This window comes from Erithacus rubecula, assembly GCF_903797595.1.
Source record: "Erithacus rubecula genome assembly, chromosome: 28".
Taxonomy (NCBI): Eukaryota; Metazoa; Chordata; class Aves; order Passeriformes; family Muscicapidae; genus Erithacus; species Erithacus rubecula.
The window spans coordinates 3,486,796-3,509,388 of NC_136680.1; the positions used below are offsets into that span (position 1 = coordinate 3,486,796).

At 51.2% G+C, this 22,593-nt stretch overlaps 1 protein-coding gene across 1 annotated transcript; it reads left to right on the forward strand.

Annotated features, from left to right (window-relative positions):
* The first annotated feature begins 4,241 nt into the window (after nt 1–4,241).
* ZAP70 (zeta chain of T cell receptor associated protein kinase 70) lies at nt 4,242–20,613 on the forward strand. Its single transcript, XM_079328566.1, has 12 exons — nt 4,242–4,685; nt 8,508–8,668; nt 10,621–10,759; nt 12,246–12,324; nt 12,896–12,936; nt 13,822–13,870; nt 14,640–14,820; nt 15,546–15,752; nt 16,546–16,738; nt 17,664–17,804; nt 19,224–19,336; nt 19,910–20,613. The coding sequence occupies exons 1-12, from the start codon at nt 4,284–4,286 to the stop codon at nt 20,025–20,027; spliced, it is 1,824 nt and encodes a 607-aa protein (XP_079184692.1). The 5' UTR covers nt 4,242–4,283; the 3' UTR covers nt 20,028–20,613.
* The last annotated feature ends 1,980 nt before the right edge of the window (nt 20,614–22,593 follow it).

Sequence of the window (22,593 nt, forward strand, 5' to 3'; positions counted from 1 at the left end):
GGGTTTATCAGGGATTCTTTGTGGTGTGTGGGATTATTGCTGACAGGGTAAGGAGACAGAAAACATGGTCCTAACAGGATGCTGAACCTTGCCAGTGCTGCCTCCAGTTTCACCAGTACAACCCCCTGCTCTTGGGAACTGGTCTAGATTTGCTGTTCTGGGAAATTATAAAATCAAACCAGTTTCTGCTGTTTCTTGTCTGATCTGAGTCAAAATGAGTGGCCAGCTATAAATAGATCTGCTTGAGTGACATCTCCAGGGCTTCCTGCCTGCCTTTCCTGTGTCTTGGGGCACAGACCCGACTGGTTTCATGTGGGAGTTGGTTTTTTTGGGTGCATCTTCACATCATGACACCAACTTGCCAACGTGGCCATCACCAGAGGAGCCCTGGGCTTCCAGCCCTGCTCCCTGTGGGACCAGCCAAACCCAGGGGAACACAGATTAAACTGGAAAAATGAGATCCTGTTAATTGAAATGAATAATGGTGGAGGGTCCCTTGCACAGGTTCTTTCAGGTGTTACTCCATGAAATTGTTTCTCATTTTTGGCTGCATTGGGAGAACAAGGTTGAGGGAGATTTGTGTAGTTCTGTTGAGGTTGTTCAGGGTTGCTCAGGTCCACCCAGAAGTGATGCTAAGGAACAGAGCTGGAGTTTGGAAGAGGAATTAGAGACCCTGAGTATGTGGGCAATAAAACCAGCCAGGACAAACATTTAAAAGTAAGAACTTCAGAGGGATTATAAATCTTCCTGTTCAAATCTGCTCTCAGGCCTCATGGGGTGACTTCCCCTCACATCTCAGGACTGGGATGGTTTTTCTCAGCACTTTCCTGCCAAGGCTGATCTGTGGCAGCAAGGCTTGGGTGGCACTGCCTGACCCAACATCTGAGCCCTGGGTCCCTCTCCAGTCTCTGTCAGGGTTTCTTCCCTCCAAACTCTGTGTTTGGAGAGGAAAAACAACCTGTTTATACCAGAGCACCCTGTGTGGGCAGCTGGAAATTCTGTGAGAGCTCACATGTCATCAATAACTTCTGCCCTCTCATTTTCACCTGGCTGAGCTACTGACAAAGCTGTTCCATTTGCTGTGATGCTCCTGGACTTTCCAGAGATGGGATTCAGCAGGTTTGGGTGCAGATCTCATGGCTGTTTATCCCAGTGGAAAGCAGCAGCTCACAAAGGAGGTCATCAACCTCCCTCTGCCCACTCAGCATTTCCTGTTGCTCTTGAACCTGAGTGCAGCTAAGCCCCAGAGCTGCAATCCTCACTGCTCACCTCCTTCAGCCCATTTTCCTGGGAGCTGCCCTGCCTGGGAGCAGGCTGAGGTCAGGCAGAGCTGGCTGCCAGCTGCTCTCAGGACTGAACCAGCTCTGGGAACCAGTCTGGGCTTTGATCCCTGGAGGCATCACAGGATTAGAATGCTTTGCTTTGGTCCCCAAGCACAGCTCCAGTTTGGGTTTGAGCCTCAGGGTGTTCCCATTCACATTCCAGACTGGCTGCTGTGACAAGACCCCACTTTGCTCCATTTGGTGAATTTGGTGACAGAGCCTTCACAATTTGGGCTGATTTGAGCTGTGCCTGGGACGGTTTCTGCTGGTCCCTCACCCTGGCTGTGAACCACTGATGCTTCCTGTTGTGGTTTCCTGCCTCAGCTGAGACGCCTCCTCTCTGCTCTCCCTTCCTGCTCTCGTCAGGGCATTGCAGAGCTCCATGGGCACAACAAATAGCTAGAGGAGGCTCTGGGTGCCATCAGTCCAGCTCCTGGCAGGTCTTTGCTGCTCTGGGCTGAGCAGGGGCAGGTTCCTCCTGAGCCCTTCCAACACAGAGATACAGCCAAGGCCTTCCCAGCTCCAGTGGTGCCAGGGGATGGCAGGAGGGCCCTGTGCTGCTGGGGGGATGAACCAGGCTGGCATGAGCCAGGGCAGGGCTGGCCACCAGAGCAGGGATGAGCACCAGAGCAGGGATGAGCACCAGGGCAGGGCTGACCACCAGAGCAGGGCTGGCCACCAGAGCAGGGATGAGCACCAGGGCAGGGATGAGCACCAGGGCAGGGATGAGCACCAGGGCAGGACTCACCACCAGGGCAGGGCTGGCCACCAGGGCAGGGCTGGCCACCACAGCAGGGATGAGCACCAGGGCAGGGATGAGCACCAGGACAGGGATGAGAACCAGAGTAGGGCTGAGCACCGGGACAAGGCTGACCAGCAGAGTGGGGCTGACCAGCAGAGCAGGGATGACCACCAAGACAGGGCTGGCCACAAGAGTAGGGCTGACCACCAGAGCAGGGCTGACCACCAGGGCAGGGATGACCACCAGGACAGGGCTGGCCACCACAGCAGAAACAACCAGCACAGCAGGGATGACCACCAGAGCAAGGCTGAGCACCAGGACAGGGCTGGCCACCACAGCAGAAATGACCACCAGAGCAGGATGACCACAAGCCCAAGCACAGCTCTGGCCACAGCAGTGTGCTCAGCCCATGGGGAAACGACTTTTCCCACCATGTCCAGGAGAGTCAAATTGGGAAGAATCAGGACAAATACCCAATGTGCTGCCCCAAAATCTGACGTTTCTTTGCTCCTCACACAAGCGACGCATTTGCAGGAGGCGCAGATGGAGAAAATCTCTCTGATCTTTTTCGGGTCATCGTCTGAGCAGGAACAGCCCCAAAGTTCAGGCTGGGGGAACAAATGAGACCCTTTGGGCACGATAATATTTCCATTGACTACAGCAAACTGGGCTCTGTCAACACCCTCTGGGTGGGATTTTCGATGATTCAAGATAGAGATACGAGCCCAGCACAGAGAGAAGCCCTAAAGCTCTTCTGCACCAGGGGCTCTGCGGGGACTTGGTCAACGAAGGGCCCTCTCTGCCAAGGGGATCAGAGCATCAGGAACCAGGTATTGTAGGGAAAAATTCCACAGATTGTTTAAAAAACAATTCAAGGAAGGTTTCTTCTTGCTCCTGCTGACTGATGGTTGATGTCTGCCCACAAGAACTTGGGTTTCTCTACTTGCCCTGTGCTTGGTGCAGTTGTTTATCTAAATGTTGTTTTAGACATTTCGTATCCACCTCGTGCTTTAATGCATGAAAGGTTTTGGCCTTCTAGACCTCCATGGCAAAGCTCATTTATTCAGAGAGGCCAAAGAATTTCCTTTTATTGTGAACAGGGTTGGAGAGAAAATGGTAGGAAGTCAAGGCTAAAAACATCAGGATGGATTTAAGGAGCACATTTTTAATAGTGAAAGTAATCAAGCATAGGAGGAACTCACTGTAGGATTTGGGGCATTCTCTCTTGCTTGGGGTCTTTAAATCTGGATCAGGTGGTTTCTTTGGCATCCATAAATCAAGACTGGGTGGATTCTCTCTTTCTTGGTATCTTTAAATCTGGATCAGGTAGTTTCTCTATTCCTTGGCATCTATAAATCAAGACTGAGTGGATTCTCTCTTTCTTGATATATTTAAATCTGGATCAGGTGGTTTCTCTATTCCTTGGCATCTATAAATCAAGTGGATTCTGTCTTGCTTGGGGTCTTTAATTCTGGATTGGGTTTTTGGATCAGGTCTTTAAATATGGATCAGGTGGTTTCGCTATTCCTTGGCATCTATAAATCAAGATTGAGTGGATTCTCTATTTCTTGGTATCTTTAAATTTGGATCAGGTGGTTTCTCTATTGCTTGGCATCCATAACTCAAGATTGAGTGGATTCTCTCTTTCTTGGGGTCATTAAATCTGGATCAGGTGGTTTCTCTATTCCTTGGCATCCATAAATCAAGATTGAGTGGATTCTCTCTTTCTTGGTGTCATTAAATCTGGATCATGTGGTGTCTCTATTCCTTGGCATCTATAAATCAAGTGGATTCTGTCTTGCTTGGGGTCTTTAATTCTGGATTGGGTCTTTAATTTTGGATCAGGTCTTTAAATCTGAATCAGGTGGTTTTGCTATTCCTTGGCATCCATAAATCAAGATTGAGTGGATTCTCTCTTTCTTGGTGTCATTAAATCTGGATCATGTGGTGTCTCTGTTCCTCGGCATCTATAAATCAAGACTGAGTGGATTCTCCCTTACTTGGGATCTTTAAATCAAGATCAGGTGGATCTTTATTTACCCTTCCATCTCCAGTAAGGGCAGAATCAAGTGATATATAACACTACGAGTTTGAAACGACCCCACAACCACCCAGCAAAGAACCCAACCACACCATTTCCCACCCTGCCGCTCCAGTGACCAATCCCCCCTTTCCAGGCCGTGCCCAGCAGCCCGTGAGCCGAGCGGGAAGGCGCCGAGATGCCGGACGCCGCCGCCCACCTGCCCTTCTACTACGGCAGCATCGCTCGCTCGGAGGCCGAGGAGCACCTGAAGCTGGGGGGGATGGCGGACGGGCTGTTCCTGCTGCGGCAGTGCCTGCGCAGCCTGGGCGGATACGTGCTGTCCATGGTGTGCGACTTGCAGTTCTACCACTACCCCATCGAGCGGCAGCTCAACGGCACCTACGCCATCCTGGGGGGCAAGGCGCACTGCGGCCCCGAGGAGCTCTGCGAGTTCTACTCCAAGGACGCTGACGGGCTCTGCTGCCCCCTGCGCAAGCCCTGCAACCGCCCCAGCGGCGTGGAGCCCCAGCCCGGCGTCTTCGACAGCATGAGGGACAACATGGTGCGGGAGTACGTGAGGCAGACGTGGAAGCTGGAGGTACTGGGGTTAGCCAGGGATGGTGGGGTGTTGTGTGTGGCTGGTGGAAGAGTAGAGTGAGGTTGTTGTCCTTGGAGGGTGTGAGTGCTGTGCTTTCTGGGTTTTTTGTTCGTGTGTTGGTCTAAGCATCTTCCCAAGGTTTTAGAGATGTGCTTGGAGCAGCTGGAGTTCATTTTGAAGGGTTTCCCCGCCAAGTGTCCTTCTCTGCAGCCCATGGGGTGTTCTCTGCCTTAGACAGGAGCTCTGATCCCAAAAGACAACAACCTACCTCAAAAGCCAACAAACTCATCCCAGAACTAAATGAACTATCCCAAGCCCCAACAAATCCATCCCAAACCCCAACAAACCCATCCCAGAACTAAACAAACTATCCCAAACCCCAACAAACCCATCCCAAACCCCAGCAAACCCATCTCAAACCCCAACAAACCCATCCCAGAACTAAACAAACTATCCCAAACCCCAACAAACCCATCCCAAACCCCAGCAAACCCATCTCAAACCCCAACAAATCCATCCCAGAACTAAACAAACTATCCCAAACCCCAACAAACCCATCCCAAACCTCAACCAACCCATCCCAGAACTAAATGAACTATCCCAAACCTCAACAAACCCATCCCAAACCCCAACAAACCTATCCCAGAACTAAACAAACTATCCCAAACCCCAACAAACCCTTATGAAACCCCAACAAACCCATCTTAAACCCCAACAAACCCATCTCAAACCCCAACAAACCCATCCCAGAACTAAACAACCTACCCCAAACCCCAACAAACCCATCCCAGAACTAAATGAACTATCCCAAACCTCAACAAACCCAATCCAAACCTCAACAAACCCAACCCAAACCTCAACAAACCCAACCCAAACCTCAACAAACCCATCCCAAACCCCAACAAACCCATCCCAGAACTAAACAAACCATCCCAAACCTCAACAAACCCATCCCAGAACTAAACAAACCCATCCCAGAACTAAAAAATCATCCCAAAACTGACAAACCCATGCCAAAACCCAACCACAGAGCTCCAGAGGGCCATAAAGACATGACCCCCATTCCATGGATGTGTCCCTCGTGCTGCTGGCAGCAGATTCTCCATCCCAGTCCTGGGATTGGCTCAGTTGGTCAGAGCATGGTGTTAATAATGCCAAGGTTTGGGGTTCCATCCCCATGTGGGCACGTTTACTTAATAATTGGACTTGATGATCCTTGTGGGTCCCTTCCAGCTCAGAAGATTCTGTGATTTCTGGGAATATATCTCCATATGTGAGGTGCCTGTGGTTCCAAACTGTTGTGCTGAAGGTGAAATGAAACCAGACTTAGACTTCTGTTCTCTTTCACTCTGTGGAGTGGGATTTTTGCCTCTGTAGAGGTTTTCTTTTTTTGGCAGTGAAGGTTTTACCCATGAGACCAAGGCAGGGGGTGCTGGATCATGTCTGTGTGTTATTTAAATTTTAAAATAGCCACAAACAGGTTCCAGCATTTTATTGCAGACTGGAATATCTACAATATATACATAAATCAGAAATGGCCCCATTGGCAGCCATGGACTTGATTTATTTCTGCCTGCTGCCAGCTTGGCTTCTCAAACACTTGCAGGGATCATTTTGTGGTTTTGTTGGAAGGGGAGGTTTGGAGTCCCCATCTCTGGAGGTGTCCAACAAAGGCCTGGATGTGGCACTCAGTGCTCTGGGCTGGGGACAAGGTGGGGATGGAGCACAGGGACTCGATGGGAACTGGGACCCCATAACCTTGGAGGTCTTTTCCAACCTAAATCATTCTGGAATTCTATATTTTCTTACAAGTCCTTAGAGAAATATGGCTCAGGCAGTCTCCTTATGGAGCCTTTCTACAGAAGCTCTCTAAATTTGGCCTATTTGCACCAAATGTGTTTGACAGAATGAGGTACTTTGTAGGGTGAACAAGGTGTTCTGTAGGGTTTCTATTGCTGAATGAGGTGTTCTCTGCTCAACTGAGGTATTTTGTAGCAGAATTCTCCCCCAGAGCCGGGGATTCTGTAGGGTTTCCCCCAGTGGCCACCTGCAGATAACACAAAGGACATCGCCACCTCCTGGCAAAGGGACAGAAGCGATTTAACCCCGGACCAGCCCCGGAAGGGAATTCAGGGTCTCACCCCGTGATTGCCAAACTGCACCGACCTCGGCCACTGGGGCTGGTGGGTGGTGAGCAGCCAGGAGGGCAGGGGCACCACAAAGGTTCTGCTCTAAAGAAAATAATGGAATGATGGAACATCCTGAGCTGGAAGGGACCCTCAGGGATCATCAGTGACCCCCAGACCCCCAACAACCCCCCCGCCCTGAGCATCCCTGAGAGTGTCCAAACGCTCCTGCAGCTCTGGCAGCCTTGGGACCATTCCCTGGGGAGCCTGGGCAGTGCCCAAACCCTCGGGGGGAAGAACCTTTCCCTGAGCTCCATGCCAAGGCCTGACACAGCTCCAGCCCTTGCTGGGCTCCTGTTCCTGTCCCAGAGCAGAGCTCAGCCCCTGCCCCTCTGCCTCCCCTGGGCAGGAGCTGCAGCCCCCGAGGAGTCTCCCCTCAGTCTCCTCTGCTCCAGCTGAACCAGCCCAGTGCCCTCAGCTGCTCCTCAGCCCTTCCCCAGCTCCCTGTCCCTCCTTTGGACACTCTCCAACAGCTTTGGCTCCTTCTGACCTTGTGGTGCCCGAGGTGCCCCAGCACTGGAGGTGGGGCTGCCCCAGTGCAGAGCAGGGTGGGACAATCCCTCCCTGGCCTGGTGCCCCAGGACACGGTGGCCTTTTGGGCTGCCAGGACACACCAATAACTCAAATTCAACTTGCCACCAGCCAGGATCAAGGCTGAATGACACCCCACAAGCCCAGCATTAAATGTGGTGCCTTCCCTCACCAAAGCCAAAGGACTTCAGCTGGATCTAAGGGATTAGGTCAGCTGAGATAAGCCAGGAATTCTGCTCTGCAGCAGAACAGAATCCAGCCACTGTTGGGTCTCAGTTAATTATGGGACATTCCAAGTTCCCTGTGCCATGTGCCCTAAACATGAGGTGTCCCAGTTTGGGGTTTCTCCTCTGCCCCGAGATCACCCCAGAGGGACATGAGGGGGTTCAAACCCTGGTTTTCTCTGAGGCAGTCGAAGAGAGATTGCTGGAGACCGTTTTCTCTTTTTCTAAGGATTGTTTATTGTTTCTTATCTCAGGGACTTTTTGCCTGGCCAGCAGGGTCTGCTCAGCCTGGCATCCATGGTGGAATCTGCCTGGTGAAGGCAGAGCTTATCTTATATAGTTTCTATTACGTATTACATGTTTACAAAATTTTCCCAATACAATACAATTTTATTAAATGGTCCAGCCCTGACCCCATCCAATCCAAGAGTGCCAGCGTGTCACCCAACGTGGATGACATGGAGAAGAAGGAGGAAAAGCTGTCCACCCCCCAAATTCTCCATCTTGGCCACGTGTCCCTAATCATAAACATTCCAAAAAACCTATTTGTCTACGTTCTAACAATCTAATTTACACATCACTAATTTTGGCAGCTTGTTTCCATTCTCTTTGTGCTGACAACTTCCCCCAGGGGTTAGAATTCAGCACCTGTGACACCGAGGTCTCACTCAGAGGTCTTTGAGACACTTGCCAGGGGGGTTTTGAGACCCCCAAGGAGGCCAGGGGTACACCCTGGGCTCCCACAATGAGGGACAGCATGGTGCAAAAGGCTGAAATCTGGAGGTGCTGGGCATTCCCAGGGCTGGGGGGACCCAGCTGGGCTGTGCTCAGCCATCAGCAGAGCAGCACCACGGCAGCAGCTCTGCCCCTCTCTCCCCCAGGGGGATGCCCTGGAACAGGCCATCATCAGCCAGGCTCCCCAGGTGGAGAAGCTGGTGGCCACCACAGCCCACGAGAGGATGCCCTGGTACCACGGCCCCGTCAGCCGCGAGGAGGCCGAGCGCCGGCTGTACTCGGGGGCACAGCCCGACGGCAAATTCCTGTGAGTATCAACCCTGCAACACCCTGCAACACCCTGTCATACCCTGCAGCACCCTGCAACACCCTGCAACACCCTGTCATACCCTGCAACACCCTGAAACATCCTGAAACATCCTGCAGCACCCTGAAACACACCCTGCAACACCCTGCAACACCCTGTCATACCCTGCAGCACCCTGAAACACCCTGCAACACCCTGTCATACCCTGCAACACCCTGAAACATCCTGAAACATCCTGCAGCACCCTGAAACACACCCTGCAACACCCTGTCATACCCTGCAGCACCCTGCAACACCCTGCAACACCCTGTCACACCCTGCAGCACCCTGAAACACCCTGCAACACACCCTGCAACACACCCTGCAACACCCTGAAATATCCTGAAACACACCCTGCAACATCCTGAAACATCCTGAAACACACCCTGCAACACCCTGCAACACCCTGCAGCACCCTGTCACACCCTGCAGCACCCTGAAACACCCTGCAACACACCCTGCAACACCCTGCAACACCCTGCAGCACCCTGCAACACCCTGAAACATCCTGCAGCACCCTGAAACACACCCTGCAGCACCCTGCAACATCCTGCAGCATCCTGCAGCACCCTGAAACACCCTGCAACATCCTGCAGCACCCTGCAACACCCTGAAACACCCTGCAACATCCTGCAACACCCTGCAACACCCTGCAACACCCTGCAACATCCTGCAACACCCTGCAACACCCTGCAACATCCTGCAGCATCCTGCAGCACCCTGCAACACCCTGAAACACCCTGCAAAACCTTGCAACACCCTGTAACATCCTGCAACATCCCAGGGCTTTTACCATCTCCCACCTTCACTGCCCTGCTGGTTTCACCTGAATGTGCTCAGAATAGTTACAGAAATTTCAAAGATTTGCCTGAGCTCCAAATTTGTTTTTGTCCAATGTGTGCCCCCCCCCTGTGAAAAGCCAATCTGGAGTTTTATTTGTTTCTCCTATTTCAATATCTCTATAAAGTCTGGTTGCTGGTGCACAGGATGATGAGGGGTGCAGGGCTCAGTGGGGGAAGATGTGACACTCTGACAGGCTGGCAGTGCCAAAGCCCAGAAAACACAGGAGAAAGTTTTACTCTGCATCTCTGCCCTGGTGAGACAGCCTTTATAAAAATCCATTTATATATGCAATATATAATTCCATTTATATATGGAATACATAATTCCATTTATATATGGAATATATAGTTCCATTTTCTCCTGGATGAGTTAGGGAAAGGAAGAATTATCTGGAGAACAGTTCATCAGGAGCTGGAACAATAAGATAAGGGGGAATGGTTTGAAATTAAGAGTAGGGTTAGATGGGATATTGGGCAGGAATTGTTCCCTGGGAGGGCGGGGAGCCCTGGCACAGGGTGCCCAGAGCAGCTGTGGCTGCCCCTGGATCCCTGGAGTGTCCCAAACCAGGCTGGACATTGGGATTTGAAATAACCTGGGGACAGTGGGAGGAACTGGAACTGGGTGACATTTAAATCTGCTCAAACCAAAAGGATTTTGATATTCTGTGGTTCTGTGAGAGGGGAGAAAACTGGAGGTGAAGGGTCCCTCCTCAGCCTCTGCAGAGGGTGTTGGGAAGGTGACAATTCCACTGAACCCAGCTTTAGGCTTTTGGTCAGGTCTGCCTTAATTTTTGGAGTGGAGTTTTGGCCTCTCTGGAGGTTTTTGCCTTAATGGAGGGTTGTTTTTTTTTTTTTACTGAGGTAGCAGGTACTGGATTAAGTCTGTTATTTAAATTTTAAAATAACTCCAGACATCCTCTCTCATTTTATTTTGGGCTGGAATATATATAATTTCTGCATTTTATACAGGGATGCAGAGACACCTCTCCACGTGCCCACTGACACTGACAATCCTCAGAGCAAAACCAAGAGCTGCTTTAACAATTAATTATTAATTTTCCTTCCTGCCAGGCTGAGAGAAAAGAAGGAGAACCGTGCCTATGCCCTGTCCCTCATGTATGGCAAGACTGTGTATCACTACCGGGTGGACCATGATAAATCTGGGAAATATTCCATCCCTGAGGGCACCAAGTTTGACACACTCTGGCAGGTACCAGGCTCAGAAATTGAGGCACCTTTTCCTTGCTTTGAAGTGTTTCCAAATCCCTTAAAATCACCAGGATAAATAAACCCCCTTAACATCATCTTTTCAGTGTCAGCCAGTCAGGAATTGTTTTATTTCTGGCCAGGGTTTGTGTGTGTGGCTGACAAAATTCCATAGATCCTGATCTAAAACTTTATCACTTATTTATACTTACATTTGCATTTTATTTATAAATATAATATTTATATTATTTATATTTATGCATTTAGACTTACTTATACAGAAAAATAAATTAATGTTCATTGGTTTTAAATGACATCATAACATGGTTGTGGGTTTGATCCCCATCACTTAATTATTAATTATCCCCATTAATCTCAGGGGTCCCTCCCAGCTCAGACTGTGCTAATACTTTTTCATTAATTTCTATTCTATCCTCTGTTGGTTATTAATTTCTCCTTTTTGGCTAATTAGATATTTTTAAAATTCTATTTAGTTTTTTTTTTTTTTTCCAGCAGGACTCCTCAATGCCTAAACTGAGTCTTTTTTAGTCTGTTCTTTTTCTTCTGGTTTCTTCACAAATTCTACATTCCAGATGTCCAAACTCAATCCATCTTCCTCTCCCAGGCTCTGTTCATTGAACTATATCAGATTTAATCAAAACTTAAAATTCCACCAATTTTCCCAAGCTGTCCTCCTGCAAAAGTAGCTCATGGCAACCTTGTTCCATGCTGGCTGAGAGTAATTGAAGAATAACACACTATTTATAATTAATACATATATTAGTTGGGATAAATTAATTAAAACAAGTCATTTAAGAGTTAAACAATTAACTAAAATTATCCAGGGAGTGGATGCTGGAGCTTCCTCCTGGCTAGGGCTGTGCTGAGTTTTCTAAATTCCCTTTTTTTCACTTGGGAAACTTGCTGAATTTTATTGAAAACAAAGATTTTGGGGGCATTTTTATGGTAACAGAACCGTGCCAGGCTCCTGATTGGAGCTGAAATGGGAGCCAGGCAGGGGGGAGGGGAAGCCTGGTATCCCTGGGTGTCCCCAGCCTGGGTGATGTCCCCTCTGTGCTCCCTGGATCCACAGAACAGCCCCTGGAATTCCCCTGGGCAGGATCTGATTTTTCCCAGGATTTATCCCACACTTCAGGGATAAAACCCTTCCTGGCTGGCACAGTAATAACATTGCTCTGACTGGAGATTTTGTCTTTCTTTGGGCCTGATTGAATTTCCCAAGTTCTTCCCAGCCTCTGGCAGATATCCAGGGATGCAATCACACCCTGGGACATCCCTGAGTGCACAAATAGAGGACAAGAAAAAGAGTCTGCCATAAATCTGAGAGGAATCATTGCCCTAAGCCACAAAAGCTGCCTTCAACAATAATAATAACAATAAAAAAAAAAAAAAAAAAAAAAAAAAGAAAAAAACCCCAAAGATGATTTTCTCCTCACAATAATCTCTTTTCCCTCCCATCCCTTTCCCAGTTGGTGGAATATTTAAAACTCAAACCAGATGGGCTGATTTTCTACCTGAGGGAAGCCTGCCCCAACCCCAACATGCCAGGTGAGCTGACACCTCTCAGTGCCACTCCTGTCCTTGCTTTGCCACCAACTGGAGCCCAAATTTCCCCTCCTGTGCCCAGCCCTGCTGGGGAGGGGGCAGTGACAGGGCCAGTGTCCCTTGGTGTCACTGGCCAGGCCTGGCCTGAGGTGGCCCAAAGGCAGAGCAGATGTGGAGGTGAGTTTGGTGCCCCACAGATGGATTTGGAGTGTGACCTGATTTTTAGGGAGCAGGAAAATCCATGTCCTGCAAGGCTGGGCCCTGGTGGCTCTCCAGGCAGTCCAATCCAGGGGACACTTTGGGTCCACGTGCCACAAATGTCACTTCAGGTGCTCCAGTGCCCTGAGAAAATTTGGGAACAGCCACATTTCCACACCTTTTTAGGCTATAGCTGTGGAAACTTTCTTTTTGGGGGGTGGAAGGGATGTGATCAGGCCACAGGGTCCTTCAAGGACCCATGCTCTGACCCTGCTTGGGACAAACTCCTGATAACAAACTCCTGATGACAAATTCCTGATAAAAAAACTCCTGATAAAAAAACTCCTGCTAACAAATCCTCTCTCCTCCTTCACAGCCTCTGCAGCACCAGTTCCACCCACCCACCCCTCCGTGAGTGTAAGTTTTGGGAAGGCCCTGTTTTATTGGGACATCAGTGGTTTTAAAATTGCTGTATTTCAAGCTTGGCTGATCCAACCCTGCTTTTGTCTAAAAGCTCATACACTGGGCTTTATTAAGCCCAGCTGGGATGTTGTTGCCTTTCCAGCGTGGCTGGGGGTGGGGGATAGCTGGGCACAGCCCCTGGCAGAGCTGAGAAGGGTTTCCATTCATCCTGAGCTCCTTGCAGTGTGTGGGGTTGTCCTTGGGGAGCCCCCATCCCTGCCCTGCTGGCCAGGCAGCAGCCAGGGAGCTGTGCTGGGGTTTTGGGAGCCCTGCTGAGCTTTGTGCTCCCTCTGCCCCAGGAATGTCCCTGCTCAGTCCCTGAGAGCTGAGCTGTGCTGAAACCAGCAGGTTTGGGGGTCCCAGGGGGGGCTGAGGGAGGCCTGGGGGCTCACCCGTCACTTCAGGGTGATTTCACATCCACAGTGGCCTCCAGGGTGCTGGCACTGCCCAGGCTCCCCAGGGAATGGTCCCAAGGCTGCCAGAGCTGCAGGAGTGTTTGGACACTCTCAGGGATGCTCAGGGGGGGATTGTTGGGGGTCTGGGCTCACTGCAAACTGAGTCCTGGCTGGGATGGGGCAGCAGAGGGGACAGAGCCCTCACCCTGCACAGCCCCTGGTGCTGTGATCAGGGTCCCTGGCCCCAAATCCCTGCTGTGCCCTGTCCTGGGGGAGCTGCTGCCAGGACTGGTGGCTCCAGACCACTCCAGTCTCAGCCCCCCTCAGGACCTTGCAGAGGAATCACCAGGGGCTCTGTTGGGGTGCAGCTTCCCTGTCCCTTTCCCTTCCATTTCCAACTGAAGCAATTTTTCCTTGATCCACTTTCTCTTAATTTCTTTTCCAGAGAAACCTGGGTCCCCTCAATGCAGATGGATACACCCCAGACCCTGTAGGTGAGCAGCTCCAGAGCCCTCTCCTCCTCTCAGGGGACAGGACTGGGGATGTCCCAGGAGCCTGGGGGTTCCCTGGAGCCCTGCTATGAAGCAAAAGCATCCAGGAGCACCCCAGACATTTTGGGGTCCTGCACCCACACTGGGCTCCCAGGAAATGAAGCCCTACCCCACTCATTGCCTTACCCAGGAAATGAAGCCCTGTCCTATCCCCATTTTCCACTAAATACTCAGTGAATTCAGCTGAATTTCAGTGGGGCAGAGCCCTGCACAGGGCTGGCAGGGCAGATATGTGGGGTGGGAATTCCCAGACCCTCCAGGACTGTGGGGTGGGAATGCTCAGATCCCTCCAGGATTATGGGGTGGGAATGCTCAGACCCTTCAAGGTGTGTGGAGTGGGAATGCCCAGACCCTCCAGGACTGTGGGGTGGGAATGCTCAGATCCCTCCAGGACTGTGGGGTGGGAATGCCCAGACCCTCCAGGATTGTGGGGTGGGAATGCTCAGACCCTCCAGGATTGTGGGGTGGGAATTCCCAGACCCTCCAGGATTGTGGAGTGGGAATGCTCAGACCCCTCTCCCATCCCACCTCCTTCAGCAGCCAGCACTGGGATGGTCCCTGGGTTATGAAATGAAGGGAGGTGCCCAGCAGGGATGAGAAATACTGGAGGTGAAGTTGAATTGGCCACAAGAGCAGAGAAACCCTTCCCAATCCATGAGGGACAGCGGGATGGGGAAGAGCAGGTTCCTAACCCAGGGCTCCTCTTGGGAAGGGGCAGGAAAATCCCGACTGCTGCCCATGGACACCAGTGTCTACGAGAGCCCCTACAGCGACCCTGAGGAGCTGAAGGACAAGAAGTTGTTCCTCAAGAGGGACCACCTGATGATTGATGAGGTGGAGCTGGGGGCAGGAAACTTTGGCTGCGTCAAGAAGGGAGTTTACAAAATGAGGAAGTGAGTGAGGGTGCTGGGGAAAGGGGAGGAGAGGGACCCAGCTGGGCTCAAAGTGTCCCCAGCTGTCCTGTTGGTCACTAGATGGGCCCCAAAGGGACAATGGAGTGGATGAGAAAGGATCTGGAAGGTCAGGGGTGATGGATGTGGTGGGTGAGGCACCAGCCCTGGAATTGTTCAGGAAATGAGGAGATGCTGTGCTGGGGTTTAGTGGGGATGGTGATGTTTGGTCAGAGGTTGGATGTGAGGATCTTGCAGGTCTTTTCCAACCTCAACAATCCCATGACATGTTGCTGTAATTCCATGGATTTTCATTGCCCTGCAGCACATTCCCAGGCACTCAGCTGCCACTCCCAAAAGGACTTTGGGCTCAGAGGGACAACCCCACATGCCTGAGGCCACCTCTGTCTGTGCCAGGCCAAAGCAGTGATACTGAGGAGTTGTGCCACCCTTGGCCCTGGTTTTGGCTGCTTGTGCCTCAGTTTCCTCCTGGACAAATGGCATTATGACCCAGATCTCAGTGTGGGAGGGGAGGTGTCTCCAGATCAGGAATGGCAGCTTCTGGTCTGCACCCACAAGGGTGAGGTGACCTTTTCTCTCCATCCTGGGACACCAGAACAGGCTGTTGAGAGGTCAAGCAGTATCCCATGAGAAGGGATTTCCATTCCTGGCTGTCACCCCTGATTCCAGCTGTGCTCAGCCCATCCCACAGCTGTTCCTCTGTGCAGGAAGCAGATTGATGTGGCCATCAAGGTGCTGAAGAGCAACAATGAGAAGACAGTGAAGGATGAGATGATGAAGGAAGCTCAGATCATGCACCAGCTGGACAACCCCTACATCGTGCGCATGATCGGGGTGTGCGAGGCAGAGTCACTGATGCTCGTGATGGAGATGGCTTCTGGAGGGCCCCTCAACAGGTTCCTGGCTTCCAAGAAGTGAGTGTTGCATAAAACATGGCTGATTTTCTGTGTTTTCAAAAGCTGTGATGGTTTTGAAAGCAAAAGCAGTGAGAGAGTCCAAGGCAGAAGTACAATTTAATAGTAAAAAAGAGAAAAAAAAAATTAATGCAATAGTACAAAAGAAAAAACAGTGACAGAGTCAGAATACAACCTTACATCCTGCTAGTTGGGGTGGTGGTAGCAGCCCAGATGAATTGGTCTTCTTGAAGATCCTGTAGAAATTCTGGCAGTGATCCTGGCAGGTCTTGATCTCTGGAAACCAGTGTGTAAGGGCAGCTTTGGTGTTCCAAATCTCAGTTTTTATCTGGGTAGGAAAGGCTTGGCTCCTCCCCCTGGCTGGAGCATCTCCCAGTGGGATGATGTAATTTTATCAGCCATGCACTGGGACTCAATGGCCCATTAGCAGGAGATATCTCCTGGAGGGAGGATGGGCTGTGGGAAGATAAAGATGATTGCCCAACTGGTTTAAAGATGGCCCATTAGCAGAGGATATCTCCCACTGAGATAAGGATCACTGCCCCACCTGGTTTAACAGATGGTGACAGAATACAGACTTTGGGCACATCTTTACATTGTAACCCAGGACAAAACCCCACCCTTGCAGGTGCAGAAAAGCTGAAAAGAGCAGAAATGGATGTTTGATGTGAGGATCCAGGGGCTGATGCTTCTGGAGCAGAGATCTCCCTGCTCGTTCTCCCTTGCAGCTGGAAAAGTCAGAGAGGACTACAGCAGCTCCTTTATTGCTGAATTCTCCTTTCACCTTCCCCAGGGACGAGATCACAACCAGCAACATCGTGGAGCTGATGCACCAGGTGTCCATGGGGATGAAATACCTGGAGGAAAAGAATTTTGTCCACAGGGACCTGGCAGCCAGGAATGTCCTGCTGGTCAATCAGCACTATGCCAAGATCAGTGACTTTGGGCTCTCCAAGGCTCTGGGAGCTGATGACAGCTACTACAAGGTGGGTGTGAGCACAGCAAAGGCTCTGGAGCAGGAGCCCTCCTGGCTGGGAGGATGAGACCCCCTGAGACCTGAGCATCTGGGCTGCTCCTGGACCCCTCTGCACAACATCAGGCTCTGCCTCACTGCTGTGACATGAAAAGGGGTTTTGCAGAGCTCTGGTAACAAGGAGGATGCAGAGGCAGCCAGGGGGATGCAGAGAGGAGAAGGTGATGAAGAGTGAGCCAGGCTGATCTCAGCAGTGCTGAACTAAAGGAGAGACCCCACCTGGAATTCTGTGTCCAGCTCTGGGGCGCCAGAAAGATGAGGAATGAATCCTGACAAGGCCACTAAGTTGGTCACAGGGCTGGAGCCCCTCTGGGGGTGCTCACCTGGAGAAGAGAAGGCTCCAGGAGAGCTCAGAGCCCCTGGCAGGGCCTAAAGGGGCTCCAGGGGAGCTGGAGAGGGACTGGGGACAAGGGATGGAGGGATAGCACACAGAGAATGTCTGCCACTGCCAGAGGGCAGGGATGGATGGGATATTGGGCAGGAATTGTTCCTGGGAGGGTGGGGAGCCCTGGCACAGGGTGCCCAGAGCAGCTGTGGCTGCCCCTGGATCCCTGGCAGTGTCCCAGGCCAGGCTGGACATTGGGGCTGGAGCAGCCTGGGACAGTGGGGGTGTCCCTGCCATGGCAGGGGTGTGATGAAATGGGATTTAAGGTCCTTCCAACCCAAACAACTCCAGAAGCCCTGGGGGCAGGAGGAGGGTGGCACTGTGGGCATTCAGCACCTGCACAGCAGCACTGCAGGGCCTGAACTGGGCATTGGAGTTGCCATTTCAGGTGATATTTTCAGCAGTGTGAGATCTGACACCAGCTCTGAGCAGAGTTGCAGCTCCCAGCACTTGGTGCCTCAGGCTGGACATGTCCCCCCTTGCTCTGCTGCAGGCCAGGACAGCAGGGAAGTGGCCCCTCAAGTGGTATGCCCCTGAGTGCATCAACTACCACAAGTTCTCCAGCAAGAGTGACGTGTGGAGCTACGGTGTGACCATGTGGGAGGCCTTCAGTTTTGGGCAGAAACCCTACAAGGTGAGGCAGGAACCCTACAAGGTGAGGCAGGACCCTACAAGGTGAAATAGAAACCCTACAAGGTGAAATAGAAACCCTACAAGGTGAGGCAGGACCCTACAAGGTGACATGGAAACCCTACAAGGTGAGACAGAAACCCTGCAAGGTGAGGCAGGAACCCTGCAAGGTGAGATAGAAACCCTACAAGGTGAGACAGAAACCCTACAAGGTGAGGCAGGACCCTACAAGGTGAGATAGGACCCTGCAAGGTGAAGCAGGACCCTACAAGGTGAGGCAGAGCTGTCTCTGTCACCAGTGGTGTCACTGTCACAGCAGGGACACTCAAACCACAGCTCCTGCTCCCCTCTGGGTGTTCCCACAGTTGGACACCTGGAGACAGCCCCAATTCCACTTTGGGAAAAGCACAAACTGGGGTGGATCCTGCAGCTCTGTGGTTGTTTGAAGAGAGAAGAAATAGAAACCAAACAGAAATAATTTGGCTTTGAATCCAAGCAGAGGTTTTTTGATCCTTCTTCTCTTTGATCCTTTTGCTCACTTGAGAAATAAGAAAATAATTTTTCATCCACTGCTGGGCCTGTGCTTGGGTGGGGTGGGACCTGGAGGGTGGGCAGGGTGGGTGGGATGGGGTGGGATGGGATAGATGGGATGGGATGGGGTCTGCAGGATGGCTGGGATGAGATCTATGGGATGGGGTCTGTGGGATGGGGTCTGCAGGATGGGATCTGTGGGATGGGGTCTGCAGGATGGGGCCTGTGGGATGGGATCTGTGGGATGGGATCTGTGGGATGGGATCTGTGGATGGGATCTGTAGGATGGGATCTGTGGGATGGGATCTGTGGATGGGATCTGTAGGATGGGGTCTGTGGGATGGGATCTGTAGGATGGAGTCTGTGGAGTGGGATCTGTGGATGGGATCTGTGGGATGGGGTCTGTGGATGGGATCTGTAGGATGGGGTCTGTGGGGTGGGATCTGTGGGATGGGGTCTGTGGATGGGATCTGTGGAGTGGGATCTGTAGGATGGGATCTGTGGGGTGGGATCTGTGGGGTGGGTTCTGTGGGGTGGGATCTGTGGGATGGAATCTGCGGGATGGGGTCTGCAGGATGGGTCTGTGGGGTGGGATCTGTGGGATGGGTTCTGTGGGGTGGGATCTGTGGGATGGAATCTGCGGGATGGGGTCTGCAGGATGGGTCTGTGGGGTGGGATCTGTGGGAAGGGATCTGTGGATGGGATCTGTGGGAAGGGATCTGTGGGGTGGGATCTGTGGGGTGGCCTGGCCACAGCGTGTGACACCAGCTCTGGCTGCAGTGACTCCGCAAGGTGTGGGACCAAAGCTGCACCCAGACCCTGCTCTAACCTGTCCCCTGTCACCTGCTGCCAGCTCTGAGCACATTAACCCCTGCCCTGCTTGCTCCCCCAGAAAATGAAGGGCCCTGAGGTGATCAGCTTCATAGAGCAGGGCAAGCGCATGGACTGTCCCCAGGAGTGCCCAGCAGAGATGTACGCCCTGATGCAGCAGTGCTGGACATACAGGTGAGCATTTCACACACTGCCAGCTCCTCCAGAGCCACCAAATCCCAAAAATTCAGGTTGGAAAGGACCTTACAGCTCCTCCAGAGTCACCAATTCCCAAAATGGGGTTGGAAATTCATGTTGGAAAGGACCTTACAGCCCATCCAGAGTCACCAAATCCCAAAATGGGGTTGGAAATTCGGGTTGGAAAGGACCTTACAGCCCATCCAAAGTCACCAAATCCCAAAATGGGGTTGGAAATTCGGGTTGGAAAGGACCTTACAGCCCATCCAGTCCAACCCCCTGCATGGGCAGGGACACCTTCACTGTTTTATGGTGACAGCACAAGGCAAATGGTGTCTCCTGCCTTTGTTTGTGATGATTCCTCATCCCAAAATGAATTTGTCTCTATCAGACCCCCCCTGCCTGTGCCAATCCTGGAAGATGCCCAAGGCTCAGTGTTTTCCACCCTCTCCATCCCAGAAAAGCCTCAGCTGCTCCTGAGCCCTGGCTCAGCCCCAGGCTCTGTTTGTCCTCTCCTCAGGCCACTTTTGTCCTCTCTGATGATTTATCTGTTCCTCTGTGCCCCTGCAGATGGGAAGAACGTCCAGGCTTTGTGGCTGTGGAGAACATCATCCGCTCCTACTACTACAGCATTGCTGCCAAGCCCCAAAATGGGCCAGACACAGGGGACAAAGCAGCTCATCCTTGAGGCTCCCCTGCTCCTCCACCTGCCCTGAATGGACCTGGACAGGCTCTCTGTCAAGTTTTGCTTTCATCTCTCCACTGCTCCTCAGCAGCTGTGGAACTGAGGGTTTGGTGTCCCCACACCAGCAGCTGCAGCCTGACCCAGCTCAGGAGAACTGTCAGAGCTCCTTCCCACCCAATTCCAAAGCTGTCCCAGGATCCCAGAGCTTTGTGCCTCCCAGGCTCACTGAGGATGGGCTGTGCTGGCTCCAGAAAAGCTGGATTTTTCCAGATTTCCCAGCAATGCTTTCCCAGGAACCCACCCAGGTGGGGTTTGCACAGAGCACAGGGAGCCACGGAGCCTTTATCCCCTTGGATCAGGGCAAGAAGCAGGTGGTTTGCAACTGGGATGGGATGGGACAGAGCTGGTTTGTCCCCCTGACCCCTGGCCAGCACAGAGCAGGTGTCACCCAGCCCTCCAAGGTGGCTCCCAAACAATTCCAGGACCAACCCTTTAACTCCTGGGTCCCACCTGGCCCCTCTGTGCTGATGAAATGTTGTTTTTCAAGCTTAAAAAACTTAAAAACCCTATAAATAAACTATTCCATGCTCTGAACATCCCATGGCTCCGATCATTGAACTTTGAGAAATGCTGGCAAAACCCATCAGGTGAAGAGAAGCCTCCAACACTGTTTTTAGTGTTAGAAAATTGCTTTATTCTCAGCTCTGGGTGTGGATGGGGCTGACAAAATCCCAGCCTCCACACAGCCCCCGATCCAAATCTTCCTCACCTTTTTATCCATTTTTAGCAAACAAAGCAGGGAATGTTCATTGCAGCATATCAAGGTTAGCTCAACAAACTTTACAGTTTTAGTCATTTTTCCAGGCTGTGTTCCCACAAAAGGAGCTCTGCTAGGTGCTAAAAGCAATTTAAGAACAACACCACACTGTCTGTAATTAATATATTGGTTATGATTAACTAACTAAAGCTTATTTTGAAAGTTTTATCATTTCCAACAGGCTGACAAGAAATTAAACATAATTTCCCTCTATCAAGGCAGGATTTCCCTCCTTGATGCTTCTGCTGCCCAACTTGGCAATCTCTGAGCTGGTTTTGCTGCACAGCTGGAAGGGTTTTTTTCATTTTTTCTTGCACAAAAATGGCTCAGCTGGGTGTGCTGTGGATCCCACCTGCCCCAGTGCAGGGATGGCCCTGGTGGGGCTGTGCTGCAGAGAACAGAGGCTGTGAGGGCTGAGGAGCAGAGGAAGCAGGAGGTGGGAGCCCCTGAGATGCAGCAGCACAAGAATTTATCTCTCACCATCTCCTGGTAGTTAAAACCACAGAGCAGCTCCCCCAAAACAGCCTCAGGCCAGGGCACAGCCTGAGTCAGGGTGGGATTTGGGCTGAAAACAAAATTCTGGGGAGCACTCAGGTAATTAACCTTGTCAACATCTGAGTTACCCTCTGTCCCAGCAGGTTTGATGAAAAACAAACCCCAAATTTCCTGGTTTAGACAGGAGCCTCCACAGACACCAACTCTTCGTGTGGTGTTTTTTCTCTCAACCCCATAACTTGTCCTGAATGTTGAACTCTGGATATTCAATCCCTCCCAGCAGAGAGGAAAGCAGGTGTCCAAGAGAACCTGCCTTGTTCCTGTTTGTTCAGCCACTTTGAGCAGAGAAAGGAAAAAATTCTCCTCTCTGTCATGTTTTCCTCCCAGAGAAAGCAGCTCTTTAGCTGGAAAAGAGAAAGCTAAATGTGTTTTCTACTTGATATCCACTGCCAACACATTCTGTTTAGACTTTGTTTTCAAAACAAATCCATTTTCTGGTTTGAAATGTTTTCTTGCAATAATTTTCAGTTAACTGGACACTGCTATTTTTTTTTTTATCCAAACAGAGAAGGAAAGCACCAGAAAATTCCCAGAGAAATTTCTGTTTTAGCTGTTTTGAGTGTGTGTATCCACACCTCAACAGACAGGACATAAATCCCTTGGGATTATGCCAGGGGACCAAGGGAAAGGATTTATCCTGCCTGAGCTGGGGATGATTTGGGTTGGTCGTTTTGTTTTTGGCTTTTGTTGGGTTTTCTGGGGGAGTTTCTTGGTTTTTTAATGTTATTCTGGTTTTCCCTGTCTGTTTCAAGAGCACTGGAAAAATCTCAGGAAAAGGAAAAAGGAGTGAGACAAGCAGGACCTGAAGTCACAGGGTGAATCTTTGTGATTCCTGTTTTTGGGATGTGCAGGGTCTGACAGTCACTTCTGAGGGGAAATTCCTTGGAATTGAGGCCCTGATCAGCCCCACTCTGCCATTCCAGAGGGACTCAGCCCTCAGAGGGAACATCTCCAGCTCTGCTTGGATTAGAGCAGTCACTGATAAAGGCAGAGCACAAATTCAGATCCTCTCAGAGCTCTGTGGCAGCTGCTCCTCTCCCAGAAACTTCCCCAAATCCTCTCTTTTCCTCCTTCCCTGCACTCACCCATCTCCCCCTGTTTTACCCAAATCTTTCAGGCTCTCTGGAATTTTCCACTGTGTGACAGTGCTGGGCTCATCTGATCAGCCCTGTGACATCTCAGCAGATCCCCCAGCCT